The sequence below is a fragment of the Amblyraja radiata genome, chromosome 7, assembly GCF_010909765.2.
Source record: "Amblyraja radiata isolate CabotCenter1 chromosome 7, sAmbRad1.1.pri, whole genome shotgun sequence".
Taxonomy (NCBI): Eukaryota; Metazoa; Chordata; class Chondrichthyes; order Rajiformes; family Rajidae; genus Amblyraja; species Amblyraja radiata.
In genome coordinates, this window is record NC_045962.1 from 24,043,350 (window position 1) to 24,056,849 (window position 13,500).

The 13,500-nt window shown below is 40.4% G+C and overlaps 1 protein-coding gene across 2 annotated transcripts in view; it reads right to left on the reverse strand.

Moving 5' to 3' along the window:
• Positions 1-13,500, reverse strand: part of osbpl6 (oxysterol binding protein like 6) — a 110,291-nt gene that overhangs the window by 45,043 nt on the left and 51,748 nt on the right. For both annotated transcript variants that reach the window (XM_033023861.1, XM_033023862.1), the window contains exons 4-9: positions 13,371-13,424; positions 7,966-8,079; positions 7,657-7,827; positions 5,189-5,321; positions 4,552-4,655; positions 3,072-3,164 (exon numbers count right to left, since the gene is read on the reverse strand). In XM_033023861.1, the coding sequence (XP_032879752.1) occupies positions 3,072-3,164; positions 4,552-4,655; positions 5,189-5,321; positions 7,657-7,827; positions 7,966-8,079; positions 13,371-13,424 (669 nt within the window). The remainder of the gene's footprint in view (positions 1-3,071; positions 3,165-4,551; positions 4,656-5,188; positions 5,322-7,656; positions 7,828-7,965; positions 8,080-13,370; positions 13,425-13,500) is intronic.

A 13,500-nucleotide genomic window follows, 5' to 3' on the forward strand; every position in this document is an offset into this window, starting at 1 on the left:
GAGTTTCCACCGGGTGTTCCGGTTTCTTCCCACACACTCCTCCCAATTTGTTGGTTAATTGGCTTTGGTAAAATTTGTAAATTGTCCATAGTGTACAGGGTGGTCGCAGGTCAGTGCGAATTCGGTGGGCTGAAGGGCCTGTTTCCATGCTGTATTTCTAAAGTCCAAAGTCTAAACCAGGAACTGCAGGTGTAGGTTTACAAAAAGAGGACACAAAGTGTTGGAGTAGCCCAGCAGATTAGGCAGCACCTCTGGAGTACATGGATAGACGTTATAGAATTGGGGTTTCACATATTCTGTTGTGCTGCTGCAAGAAAGAATTTCATTGTTCTATCTGGGATATATGAAAATAAAACACTCTTGATTCTTGACTCTTATTTTAGCTCATCAATGTATTTGTGCAGTAACATAGAATTCTTAATGAATTATTCACTTGAGTGAAGTGATTGAGGAGTCAAACAAGAGCGACCGCTGCCAGGTCTATGTCTGCGGTTGCATGGTTTTCTTTATTTTTTCCTATGGAATGTGCCAAATATACAATGTGGCCCTCATGCTGGAAAGTTTGGAGGCCCCTGAGCTAAAGGCTTGCACACACCAGCTAAAGGCTTGCATATACCAACTAAAAGCTTGCACACACCAGCTAAAGGCTTGCACACACCAGCTAAAGGCTTGCATATACCAACTAAAAGCTTGCACACACCAGCTAAAGGCTTGCACACACCAGCTAAAGGCTTGCATATACCAACTAAAAGCTTGCACACACCAGCTAAAGGCTTGCACACACCAGCTAAAGGCTTGCACACACCAGCTAAAGGCTTGCACACACCAGCTAAAGGCTTGCGCACACCACCAGAATCAGGGACAGTTTCTTCCCAGCTGTTATCAGGCAACTGAATCATCCTACCACAACCAGAGAGCAGTGCTGAACTACTATCTACCTCTTTGGTGACCCTCGGGCTACCCTTGATCGGACTTTGCCTTGCACTAAACATTATTTCCTTGTCATGTATCTAAACACTGTAAATCGGGTATTGTTTTTCTGCTGACTGGCTAGCATGCAAAAAAGCTTTTCACTGTAACTCGGTACACGTGACAATAAACTAAACCAGCAAAAGACTTGCTCTGATCAGCAAAAGGCTTGCATTTTATCAACATATAGATGTGCATTTGATTCATGCATTTTTAGGATAATGCGCTTGTTCGTTTAATACCAAAGCCTGATTAATTACGGCCTCACATTTTTGGAATAACATGCTCAAATTTTACCTGACAGCCTTGACACGTATATGTTTAATTTACACGTTTTTGAAGAACGTGTTTTTCAAGAACGTAAACCTTCCCCTTCTCTCTCTCCCCCCCCCCCCCCCCCCCCCCAAAACCCAGGGTGCCTGTATAATTATTTCAGGAAAAATGCGAGCTACCCTACACTGACTCCTCTCTCTTACCTGCAACAGTCCAGTGAAATGAAATGAATGGGCTCATTGATGACAGTGATGTGTTCGAAGGATTCATGGACATGCATGATGCCATGCTAAATTAACGCCTGATCAATAGCCAAATGTAAGGTCGATAAACACAAATGCTGGAGAAACTCAGCGGGTGAGGCAGTATCTATGGAGCGAAGGAATAGGTGACGTTTCGGGTTGAGACCCTTCTTCAGACCCGAAACGTCACCAATTCCTTCGCTCCATAGATGCTGCCTCACCCACTGAGTTTCTCCACCATTTTTATCTACCTTCGATTTTTCCAGCATCTGCAGTTCCTTCTTAAACAAATAGCCAAATGTACATTCTTCTTGATTTTAACTTTCTAAGTGGTTCCCAAGAGCATCCATAATAAGCAGTGAACCTAAAGAAAATCTATGAAGAGGTAAAACCTAGCATATTCATATATATTGTTCCTTTCCTTAAACTGCAGGCAGTTATTCCTGCACCAGATTTAATCTGGCATTGGCTCAGAATACAGGTTCCCCAATGTTAATGCCACATTAATGGTCTGTCACTTTAATCTGTGTGAAATCTAACATAGGAGGAGGGTGAGATACAGCAAAGCCAGCAAATTCACAACTTGAGCATCGACTCAAATGCCCTGACACTGAGGGGGATGACTGCCAACAGATTTAGTTTTAGAGATAAAGCATGGAAACAGGCCCTTTGGCCCATTGATTTCATGCCAACCATCGATCACCTGTGCACTAGTTCTTTGTTATCCCACTTTCACTCCTGAACATATTAAAGGCAATTTACAGAAGCCGATGACCCTACAAACCTGCACGTCTTTGGAATGTGGGAGTAAACCGGAGCACCCGGAGGAAACTCACACGGTCACGGGGAGAATGTGCAAATTCCACACAGACAGCACCCGTAGTCAAGATCAAACCTGGGTCTCGGCTGCTGTGAGGCAGCAGTTCTACCACTGCGCCCATAATGGAGTTTACTATGGAGTTTCCTAGCATGCCCCAGCCTACTGTTTCAGAAACATATCTCTGCTATATTGTCAGAAATTGAACGGAAAGAGTTACAACAACAGAAATTGATTTAAAACATATTTCACACTTGATGAAAGGATTTGTCTGATGACAGCAATTTTACCTACTGCTGTTTACAGAAAGTAACCCCGTTTATTAATATGCTAACTCTTAATAGATCCACTTTTGCTCACTGCTTATTGTGCAGACTCTTGGTGACCACCAAAGAAACTAATGAACAATTTACAGCTGGCTGTTGTTCTGGTGTTAATTTAACATTCTGAATCAAACTAGTCCATAAATCTTTAGAACAAGTCATTATAGCTGGTCATACACAATCTAATCCCCATTTAATATTACAACTCACTGACCAATACACAGGCAGTACACCAAATTTATGTAGCATCCAAGCTTTTCCACTGAAATACTTAAGAGATGAAAAACAGGTTCATATTTGAGTTAACACATATTTGAGTTAAAGTATTCCAAATTTATTTTATTCATACTGGAAAATAGCAGCAATCTGTGAATCTGTGGTATGAAAGGCATAATGGTAACTAGACTGGCTTAACAAGTGATTACATTAGTAAGGAGAATAAGATACCTGAAGCTGCAATTTTCCATCTTTGCTGACACTTTTTGTTCTCCATCTTCTGGTGACACGCTTGTCTTTCTTTGCAATATCTATGCAATTTGCCTACGATATAATGAGGGGGTTAAGCCAAAGACAAACACGCGTTTTAATTTACTAACAAGCACAAAACCCAGAACAGTTTGTAACCGATTGTTCAAGAAAAAAGTGGTAGAATCAGATTGGCAGAATGTACCATAATGACAAAAATAAACAAATTAATGACCAAATAGCTCCTGAGTTTCAGTTTCTTTTAGTGCCCAGTTTGCATTGATGTACAGACCAACAGCTGCAAAAAAACACCCCTTTCCTTAGCAAGGGAACACACACACGCAAAACAAAATCAGGAAATGATCTGAAAGCTGTAATCTAATTCCAGCATCCTGATAACCATTAGTCACTTTAAGCTTTGTTTTTGTGTTATATGACGTCACCTCAGTTTCTTCATCATTTAATTGTTGACATGATTTTATTACTCTGTATTTAGTATTCCAAGTTTAGATCCTTCTTCGCAAAACGGCCAATTTAATTCACAGTCGCAAACTGATTCAAAGCAAATATGAATGCGTTGATTAAAGCAATATCATGACTAAATCCTTGACCTATTAACACAGAGTTAATTATCAAATCATAACTGATATGAAAATGAAAAAGCTGATGAGTGTTAGAAGCACCCAACTGAAAACTATTAAGACTACATAAAGCACTGAAACTCCAGGGGATGATTCCGTCTGTTTTAAGACTGCTTTTGGTAACTGCAGCTGTTTGGATAATGCTTCCGAAAATAATAAGGAGCATATTACTTAGCTATAAAACAGTAGGGCCATGCAGCACAGTAACAGGCCCTTCACCTGACACCGGCCAAGATCTCCCATCTCCACCTGTCCATGTTTGGCCCATATCCCTCTAAACCGATCCTATCCATGTAGCTGTCCAAATGTCTTTTAAATGTTAACATTGTACCTGCATTGTACATTGTCCTCTGGGAATGTGTTCCATGTACGCAACAATCTCTTTGTGAAAAAGTTGCCTCTTAGGTTCCGATTAAATCTTTCCTCTCTCACTTTAAACCCATGTCCTCTAATTCTTGATTCCCCTAACCTAGGCTCTGTGCACACACCCTAACTATTCCACACCAGAAACACTTTTTTAAATCCACTTTTGAACAGTGCTTCGATTAAATGAAGAACATAATGTAAATTAAGAAAACTGCAAGACACTGAAAGCCCAAAATAAAAATAAAAATGTCCAGCATCTATTGTGCATACTGAAAAGGTAATAGTTCGTGCCAGGATTAATTTAAACAGACATAATTTATAAAAAGTATTAAACACTTAGCACCCTGAAAAGTTCTACAAAGCACAATGGGTCTCTTAATTTTTGGGTTAAGCATTGGGTTAATATTATATGTCACTAAATCAGCATTGAAATAAGTGTAAATATTGTACCATACCTGCATATCAGTGAAATTTGGAGCGGACTGGGTCCTTTGTAGAATTTCTAGATTTTGTAATAGTGTACCGAGTTCGACCAGACTTGACTGGCAATGTGCAAGATCTACGTAAACCAAAACAAGTCAAGAGAGTTTATTGTCATGTGTCCCAGATAGGACAATTAAATTGTTGCTTGCTGCAGCACAACAGAATATAGTAAGCACAAATACAGAACAGTTCAGTGTGTCTATATAGCATAGACCATAGATGTACACGTAAATAAACAGATAAAGTGCAATAGGCTGTTATAGTTCAGAGTTTGTTTGATGGCGTGTTTAATAGCCTGATGGCTGTGGGGAAGAAGCTGTTCATGAACATGGATGCACCAGATTTCAGGCTCCTGTACCTTCTACCTGATGGCAGCAGAGAGATGAGTGTGTGGCCAGGATGATGTGGGTCCTTGATGATGCTGGCAGCCTTTTTGAAGCAGTGACTGCAATAGATCCTTTCGATGGTAGGGAGGTCAGAGCCAATGATGGACTGGGCAGTGGTCACAACTTTATTCAATATATTCAATATATAGTGATACTTTATTCAATATATTCATATTGCAATACAACAATGTAGGTTATGAGTTCATTATGTTTTACTCACTACCTTTTGCACACTTATTCATCTCTTCAGATTCCAGCAACCAAACTGCGACTTTGGTTTGACTGTTGCTGTAGGAAGTAGGTAGACTTGTACTGCACGGAATGGAGGGCTGACGTGCAAAACTGTTCTGCTGGGTCTAGCGGGCACATAAAAAGAGACCATGGGACATAAACTAAAAACGTTATTCAGCGTGAACAGTGGAAACTGATCAAAACCTTAAATAATAGATCTAATCATTGATCCAAAATGGATGAGATTATCGCAAAAGGAAGGATAGAGCGGTATTTAAACAAACTCATATAATTTTAGTTTTTTCTAAACTTGCCTCTTTATCTGCCTTATCTACATTTATACCATCTCACTTCCATTCACACAAAGGTTTTACTGATCTGTGGATAGACACAAAATGCTGGAGTAACTCAGCGGGACAGGCAGCATTTCTGGAGAAAAGAAACAGGTTACGTTTCGGGTCGAGACCCTTCATCAGATTCATACTAAACTGTGTTGTTTGTCTTTCTTTTTGACTTATTTAGTTGTTGTATATAAATTTAAATCATCTAACTTTGTTTAAAAGTATCAGTCAGCAAAATGAGTGGGGATAACAATCTGGAGTCAAGGTATTTAAGCGGTTTACCTAACTGACCATGTTTTAAGATTTATACAAAAAAATAATTCTTACCACCTTCATAATGCCATGTTCTTAATTCAGTGTTTATATAAATCCACTACATTAGTTAAAATTGAATCTCCACTATTCAGCTAATTTGCTCAGTAACATGGGGCATGTGCAGGCAGAAGGGATTAGTTTAATTTGGCATCATGTTTGGCACGGACATTGTGGGCTCTTGGGCTTGTTCCCGTGCTGTACTGTAACGTTCTATAGAACAACCCACAGAAAGCTCATCCAAGAGAGAAGCCACCATTAACCCATTGGTTATAACGTGTATGGTAAATTTCATACAGCTTACAATAAGCTACGGTATCAGAGTTTTAAAAAAATTGTTATCTTATCCAGTTTAAACCATTGCAGTAATAAATACATGTTGTGGTATCATAAATGATTACAATATAAAAGGCAATTTCTCCACAGTATTAATCTGTGCCTCAGCAAAATGACATAACTATGCTGATTGTCTATCAATAACCGAATAGTTATTATCTAAAGATATGACAAGCCTTTCAATGCATGGAAAACGACTTTATTCAAAAATATCTGGTAGATAAAATCCAACATCCGTACCATTGTTCCTTATAGTTAAACAACTATTTAGTTAATCTCCATAACAATCATTAATTTTGAAAACCACACAAAATAAAGACACTTTTCACATGAGATTGCATAAATATCTGAATACAGATCCTGACTATGCTAAAATATAATTTATCTTTCAAAAGACTTTCTGTAACTGTTCAATGGCCGTCCATTTTTCCAGCAAAGGCTGTAGACCAGGGGTTCCCAATCTTTTTTGTCCCGATTACCCCAGGCAACTTTAATAGCACATAACAATGTTTTACTTATTTATGAACAACTAATGATGAACAGATACCGGTTTACCAGAACCAAACACAGTCAGTCAATGAGAAAGCATATGTACAAATCGAGATTCAACAAATTTGCCCCCTGGTTAGGCGAAATTTACCCCAGTTTGGGAACTCTTGCTGTAGACTAAAAAAACCCTCTTATTTGTCAATTCAAATTTACCCACAGAGAAATGAGAAGCATTGATTTGAAATTTAATAGAAATTCCTTCTAAATTATACACCTATCAAACCTTTAGCTGAAACGTTTAACTGGAAGGTACATTAAAACAGATTGCAACACAAAGTGCTGGAGTAATTCTGCAGGTCAAGCAGCATCTCCAGAGAACATGGATAGGATACAGCAGAATCAATCAGATGAATCCTGACCCGAAACACTGCCTGCCCATGTCCTCCAGAGATGCTGCCTGACCATCCAGCACTTGGTGGCTTTTTTGTTGTTGTAAGTCAGCATCTGCAGTTCCTTGTTTCTACATTGAAATACAGCATCTGCCCAGTGGTGAGACTTTGTTAATGTTTGGAGCAAATCATAAATAAACATAATTGAAAATGAGGTATGAAAAATAAAACTTTATGCATACAATCAAGTACAATACAAAGTACCCCGAGTGTGTGGCAAGACTTAGATCGACATTAGGGGTTATAGGGAGAAGGCAGGAGAATGGGGTTAGGAGGGAGAGATAGATCAGCCATGATTGAATGGCGGAGCAGACTTAATGGGCCGAATGGCCTAATTCTGCTCCTATCACTTATGACCTTATGATATACAATCCATCTTATCTGAACAAAAATTTCACCACATCACACGAGCTTAACGAAGTAGAAGCTACACAATATCTAAATCTAAATTCAATGAATAGCGTTATTTCACATTTTACGAGGAAATGTAACCTATGCATTAAATACCCCAAATAAGAGTTACAATTACACACCTTTACGTCTAGTACAGCAGCGTTTAGAGCTGGCGATAGGTCAGGTTTTGGTAATGGAGGGAACACTTGAAAATTGGCGTCTCTGGGCGATCTCACTATTTCATTCTGACGGTACAGTCGATGATGCCGCAGTTTTGTAACCCAAGCGTCAAACACTTCCTGAGATTTTACCTGCACGTGGAAAAGTGTCAGTGAATTTTCCTTTTGTACGTTTACGCATCTGGAAGCTGCATTTTCTTCATTTGCATTTTCTGCATTTGTACACCTTTAAATGGTAAACAGGGTTACTTACTTTCTACACTTACAAACCTTTAGATGATATATATGTTCTTCTGTGTCAAGGTCAATCCTTTGTGTCTTCTTTTTGATCGACATGACGGACAACCCAACATCAATACTTCCATGAAGTTTGCCTTTCTGAATCTAACAGACAATGTTGAAAAGTGAACTTAATGCAAGTTGCTGATCTGGTTAAAAAAAAGCTCCAAAACAAAACACAAATGTGGACTGACTGGATACAAATGCTCCGTATTACAAAAACATTTGCAAAATGCCTCATTTCATCATGGAAGCCAATATAATATTTGCAATTGTATCTTAAGTCTTTCCTATTTCATGATGATTGTTAATAGTCAGTTGGGTGATAAAATGTGTGCTGTAAAACACAGATACAATAAAAGAATGACATATTACACATAATACAGTGCCCTCCATAATGTTTGGGACACAACCCCATCATTTATTTATTTGCCTCTGTACGCCATAATTTGAGATTTGTAATAGAAAAAATCATATGTGGTTAAAGTGCACATTGTCAGATTTTAATAAAGGGTGCTTTTATACATTTTGGTTTCACCATGTAGAAATTACAGCAGTGTTTATTCATAGTCCCCCCCCCCCTCCCATTTCAGGGCACCATAATGTTTGGGACACAGCAATGTAACGTAAATTAAAGTAGTCATGTTTAGTATTTTGTTGCATATCCTTTGCATGCAATGACTGCTTGAAGTCTGTGATTCATGGCCATCACCAGTTGCTGGGTGTCTTCTCTGGTGATGCTCTGCCAGGCCTGTATTGTAGCCATCTTTAGCTTATGCTTGTTTTGGGGGCTAGTCCCCTTCAGTTTTCTCTTCAGCATATAAAGGCATGCTCAATTGGGTTCAGATCGGGTGATTGACTTGGCCACTCAAGAATTGACCATTTTTTAAGCTTTGAAAAACTCCTTTGTTGCTTTAGCAGTATGTTTGGGATCATTGTCTTGCTGTAGAATGAACTGCCGGCCAATGAGTTTTGAGGCATTTGTTTGAACTTGAGCAGATAGGATGTGTCTATACACTTCAGAATTCATTATGCTACTACCATCAGCAGTTGTATCATCAATGACGATACGTGAGCCAGTACCTTCAGCAGCCATACATACCCAGGCCATAACACCCCCACCACCGTGTTTCACAGATGAGGTGGTATGCTTTGGATCTTGGGCAGTTCCTTCTCTCCTCCATACTTTGCTCTTGCCATCACTCTGATATAAGTTAATCTTCGTCTCATCTGTCCACAAGACCTTTTTCCAGAACTCTGGTTGCTCTTTTAAGTACTTCTTGGCAAACTGTAACCTGGCCGTCCTATTTTGGCAGCTAACCAGTGGTTTGCATCTTGCAGTGTAGCCTCTGTATTTCGATTCATGAAATGCAGACAGTGGTCATTGACAAATCCACACCCGACTCCTGAAGAGTGTTTCTGATCTGTCGGACAGGTGTTTGAGGATTTTTCTTTATTATTATAGAGAGAGTTCTTCTGTCATCAGCTGTGGAGATTTTTCTTGGCCTGCCAGTCCTTTGGCGATTAGTAAGCTCACCCGTGCTCTCTTTCTTCTTAACGATGTTCCAAACAGTTGATTTTGGAAAGCCTAAAGTTTGGCTGAAGTCTCTAACAGTTTTAATCTTGTTTCTCAATCTCATAATGGCTTCTTTAACTTTCATTGGCACAACTTTGGTCCTCGTGTTGATTAACAGCAATAAAGGTTTCCATAGGTGATGGAAAGACTGGAGGACTAGGTGCTGAGAGCTCTCTTATACCTGCATTAAGGAGGCAATTAGCCTGTAGTTGCTCATAGCTGAGGCATCCAAATTAGGCTTCTTCAATAGGGGCTTGATCACTGCTGTTTTTAAGGCTTCAGGAAAATGCCCCGATTGAAGGGAAGTGTTTACTATGTTCAGTACTTCTGGTGCTACACTGTTAAAAATATTTTTAAAGAAGCTTGTGGGCAGCAGATCAAGACAGCAGGTAGTGGACTTTAGCTGTTGAACAGTTTCAGTCAGAGATGCACAATCTAAAAGTTTAAAATGTTGTAGATTAATTAGTGAATCTGGAGGTATAGGTGACAAAGCCATGTTCCCTGAGGTGGAGCTAGACATTGTTTGTCTTATCTTCAGAATTTTATCGGTGAAGAAATCTGCAAAGTCATTGCACGAGTTGCTGGACAGGAGCTCAGGAGGGACTGATGATGAGGGGTTTGTCAGTCTATCGACAACGGCAAACAGGGTGCGGGAATTATTATTTTTGTTGATAACCTCTGAGAAAAAGGACTGCCTTGCCCCTTTCAATTCCTGATTATAGATACGGAGGTTGTCTTTGTAGATGTCGTAGTGGACCTGTAGTTTGGTTTTTCGCCACCTACGTTCGGCCTGTCTACACTTTGTTCTTTGGGATCTCACTGCTGTGGCATTTTTCCATGGTGACTTTTTCCTTCCAGATAAAACCTTGGTCTTTAGTGGTGCAATAGCATCCATAAGAGTCATAACATTGGAGCTAAAACCATCCACAAGGTCATCGACAGAGGCCGAGGGCAGAGTTGGTGGTGGTGTATAGGCCTGAGCAAACAATGTGCCGGTGTTTTCATTGATACAGCGCCTTTCGATCACCTCTGGTTCTTTTCTGATACTGCTAGCAGAGATGGTCGTTTAAAAAAATACACAGTGGTGATCGGAAAGAGCAACATCAGTCACCATAACATCAGAAATGTCGAGACCCTTGGAAATAATCAGATCCAATATATGCCCCCTATTGTGAGTCGGCTCTGTTATGTGCTGATTAAGTCCAAAGTTGTCCAAAATGTTCAGGAGCTCTTTTGTACCTCCATCCTCTGCATTATCTATGTGAATATTAAAATCACCCACTAAGACAACACAATCGAAATCAATGCATACAATGGACAGTAATTTGGCAATCTCATCAAAAAACTGTGCATCATATTTTGGTGGCCTGTAAATAGTTAAAAGTATTGTTCGCTGGGGAGAACTCAGCTGAGCAGCGACATATTCGAAGGAGTTGAAATTTCCACAGGACATTTTCTTGCATTGTAAAGTCTCTTTATATAAAATGGCGACTCCACCTCCTTTTCTGTGTATTCTGGCTTCATTTATAAAAATAAAACCGGGAGGTGCTGATTCAATCAAAACTGTGTCACTATTATTTACACTTAACCATGTTTCTGTTAAAAAGATAAAGTCAAGATTGTGCTTAATAATAAAATCATTGATTAAAAATGACGCCTACTAGTGATCTAATGTTCAGTAATGCCATACTTGTATTAAAAGCATGATTTGCAGCAGTTGGTAGAGTTGGTAGAGGTGTGTAGTCCACCGACCGCAGATTGTCCACACAGACTCCAGCGCCCCTGTTCCTCCTCTCTCGGGTACAGTGCAGCTGGAACGCCGGGCAAACTCGGTCAGGGACGGCCAGCTGACGCGACAGGTCTGGGAAGAGTGGATGTGAGGTGCCCCGGGGAGCCAGCCGGAGGAATGACAGCCCCGCACCGGGAGTAGCCGGCAGCCAGAGTGGAGGCGAAGGGTCTGGGTAAACCAACCGGAGGCACGACGGCCTCGCAGCGGGACCAGGAAGCGCTAACAGCCATGGTGCAGGAGATGTGCATGCCGAGATCGAGCAGGAGTGAGAGCGGGCGAGCCTTCTCGTCCTCACCGAGACACCTGCCCGTTTTCCCCGTCTCCTGGTTCGCCTGCGCCTGCGGGGACAGCTGCAGCACGCATTCACGGCTCCCTCAGGAAATCTCCGATGCACGGCACGATGGAAAGTCCTCGCCCCGGGGCCTCGAGAGCACGCCACCGAGGCACCAATGTCCAGTAGCGCCTGGCTTCTTCCACCAATGTCCAGCAGTGTCCGACGGTCGTAAGAAATAAATGACTGTGCACTATGCACACACAGCGACACGAACAGAGACAGAGACAGAACAAACACAAGTGGCAGTGAGCAGAGACGGCGAGCAGCCGGGAACAGGTGAGGCGCGGCCATCTTTTGGTAGAGACTGTCATCCCTATCTCCGGAGACAACTTAATTAAATATACCTGAGCAATTACAAACACCTGTGCAGCCAGGTGTCCCAAATCTGACAACGTGCACTTTAACCACATGCGATTTTTTCTATTACAAATCTCAAATTGTGGAGTACAGAGGTAAATAAATAAATGATGGGTCTTGGTCCCAAACATTATGGAGGGCACTGTACATAAGCCAAGATTACCACTGGGAAACAGGCCATTACAGTCACTGTTGAGGCATATATTTTCTAAATTTGGTTTCACTGAAGTCTAATTTCAGAAGCAGAATAATACCCTGCAGAAACTAAACAGTACCTTTGGTGCCAGAATCCAAGGGTGAGTTCTCCCCCGTTATATCTAAATTACATTCGGTGTGTTATGAGGTGGTGTCATTCAACACAACTAAAGGTCCTTTAGCCCAACTCATCATGCCAATCAAGATGTACTGTATGTCTGAACTGGCCCCATTTGCCTGCATTTGGCCTATGTCCCTCTAGACCTTTTTTGTCCATGTACCTATCCAAATCTCTTCGACAGCTTTCTCTGGCAGTTTGTTCTATATTATATACACACAATTCTCTGTGTGAAAGGTTGTCCCTCATGTCCTCTTTAAACCTTTTCCCTCACATTAAATTTATGTTCTCCAGTTACAGGCTCTTCTACCCAGGGAAAAATATTATGGTCATCCACTTGATCTACACCCCTCGTGATGTTATATACCTTTATGAGGTTACCCCTCAACCTCATCTGTTCCAGAGAAAAGTCAGCCTATCTCGGCTCTCCTTCCAACTCACGCCTTCCAGTCCTAGCAACATCATTGTGAATCTTTCTGCATTCTTTCCAGTTTCATGACATCCTTCCGAGAGGAAGGGCAACCAGAACTGCACACAATTCTTCAAGTCTGGTAGACTTGTAGAGTTATAATATGTCATCCCAACTCCTGTACACAAACCACTGACTGGTAAAGGTGCATAAATCCAACTGCGCTCAATGGCACCATGGTCAATTAATCTGCTTTAACTGACCACCATTAAACACGACTCATTTATAAAAATTGATTATCTAAATCGATGTGGCACACTTTTATACACATAATAAAACAAATGTATATGTATATGCTTCTAATAAAAATATTATATAAAAAAAATTAAAATTAAAATTAAAAAACAAAAAACTTTAAAAGTTACAATGTGAACCTGAATAGTTAATTGGTATAATCAAAAGTTATTGCAGATAAAAAAACAGAAAACAATGTTTCATGTCTAGAATCCTTAGTTACTTGCTCAGATAGAGGTTGCGTTTATATTTCGGAACCCCAGCATCTGCAGTTTTGTTTTTGATTTATTGCTTTGTTGAGAGTGCATTTCAATTCCTACTCACATCAATTGGTGTCTTGGAGTATTTTAACATTCCATTTTCAAGGACAAAGAAGCGCTGCAAAGAGACAAATTTTGATTAATGGATAAACATACCAATTTTCTGAAGTTACAGATACCAAGGACTAACAAAC